At 57.7% G+C, this 1777-nt stretch overlaps 1 protein-coding gene across 1 annotated transcript; it reads right to left on the bottom strand.

The window, feature by feature from the left end:
* Window positions 1-874: 874 nt before the first annotated feature.
* EMH_0087180 (uncharacterized protein) lies at window positions 875-1771 on the bottom strand (the record flags this gene model as incomplete). The annotated part of the gene is made up of 2 exons (XM_038022915.1): window positions 875-1447; window positions 1664-1771. 2 exons carry the CDS (start codon window positions 1769-1771, stop codon window positions 875-877), a joined length of 681 nt encoding a protein of 226 aa, XP_037878769.1.
* Window positions 1772-1777: the final 6 nt, after the last annotated feature.

The raw sequence follows: 1777 nt of genomic DNA, 5'->3' as shown, positions 1-1777 counted from the left end.
ACACACAAACAGACCAAACGCTGCTTTTAACNGGGCTAGCTAGCTGTACGGATATTAATGCCTTTTGTCTCACACACAAACAGACCAAACGCTGCTTTTAACCTTTTGCACGGCTCAGCTTCCTCCTCTCGATGGCTAGCTAGGCAGCTAGCTGCAGATATACCTGGCTAGCTAGGCAGCTAGCTGCAGATATACCTGGCTAGCTAGGCAGCTAGCTGCTACCTGAGCTGGTTTTAGTTAGCTAGCTCTAAGCTTTCTAATGCCCCCTACCTTCTATTGTTCTTATAACGACCACTGAGCCTTTAGTTATGAGTATTTATCTAAGTAGAGCTAGCTGAAGAGAGGCTTGCTAGCCAGCTAGCTAGCCAGGTAGCTAGCCAGCTAGCTAACTAGCTAGCTAGCTAGCTAGCTTCATGTTTTTGTACGCGCTGGCTCGTGCATTGTATTGTGAAGCAAACAAATTGTCTAGTAAGTTTGGCCCTCTTGGGGGCTCGCGCGAGCCCGCCCCTCAATGCAAACTGGCTGGCTAGCCACCTAGCTAAGTCATGTTGTGTTGGCTAGCCAGCTAGCCAGCTGGCTAGCTCTACAGTCGACTTGGCTAGCCAGCTAGCTAGCTCTACAGTCGACTTGGCTAGCCAGCTAGCTAGCTCTGCAGTCGCCTTGGCTAGCCAGCCCGGTAGATCAATTGTCGCCTTGGCTAGCCAGCTAGCTAGCTAGCTAGCTAGCTAACTAGCTCGACTGCTGCGGTGGCTAGCCAGCTAGGTGAGTCAGTTGTATCCTTGGCTAGCCAGCTAGCTAAGCCGTCTGTTGCCTTGGCTAGCCAGCTAGCTAGTGGTATTGCGCGGCGTGCAGCCGCAGCGGATGCAGCAGCTAGCTAGCTGTAGAAGCCAGCTAGCCACTCTGTCATATGTCTACCCGATACACAGACAAGGGCCCACGCCTGCTGCAGCAAGGAGACAAGCAGCAGAGCAGCAGCCAGCAGGTCCCCTGCAACTGCAACAAAGGCACAGAGAGCTGTCACCAACAGCAGCACAACAGCAGCAAACTGCTCTGCTCGTGGCGAGTTCAGCCCTGGGAATACCCGCACACGAGGCAGGGGGGGCCCCCCCCCCTCGTTCCTACGCGCCCCAGGGGGGCCCCCCCTGGGGGCCCCCCCCCTCAGGGGCCCCGCCCGCATCCGCAGAGCACTCAGAGCCACCAGACGCATGCCAGAAGAAGCCCATGATGAGCAGGCTTGCTTCACCCCTGCAACAACTCCTGCTCCTGCTCCTGCTGCTGCTGCTGCTGCTGCTGCTTCAGGGGAAGAAGGAGCAGCAGCAGCTGCACCTGCTGCTACTTGTTCACGAGCAGTGGCTGCAGCAGAAGCAGTAGCAGCATCTGCTGCTGCTGCTTCAGGTGCAGCAGCAGCAGAAGGGGAACCGCCCTGCGTCTCGCTCTCTTCTGCATCCTGAGGAAAGCACGCAACGACAGCAGCAGCAGCAACAGTAACAGCAGCAGCAGCAGCAGCAGCACAAGCCCAACGGCATAATATGCCGGCAGTGTTTATGAGGGCGTCATCTCCCCCCTAAAGCAGAAGCAGCAGCAGCAGCAGCTAGCACCAAATCGGCTGCATGCAGGGGCCCCGTGGGGCCCTTCTTCTCCCTGGGGGTTTCATCAGACTTACTTGAGTAACAGGGGCCCCCACAGGGGGGCCCCCTGGTTGGGGGGCCCCTGATGGGGGGCCCCCCTGGGTCTCCGTAGGCTGCGCAGCAGCAGCTGGAAGGCGGGTCATCACTCT

Source organism: Eimeria mitis, genomic scaffold (genome assembly GCF_000499745.2).
Source record: "Eimeria mitis Houghton genomic scaffold, Emh_scaff6359, whole genome shotgun sequence".
NCBI lineage: Eukaryota > Apicomplexa > Conoidasida > Eucoccidiorida > Eimeriidae > Eimeria > Eimeria mitis.
Note: the sequence above shows the minus strand (reverse complement) of the source record. Positions and strands in the feature narration are given on the sequence as shown.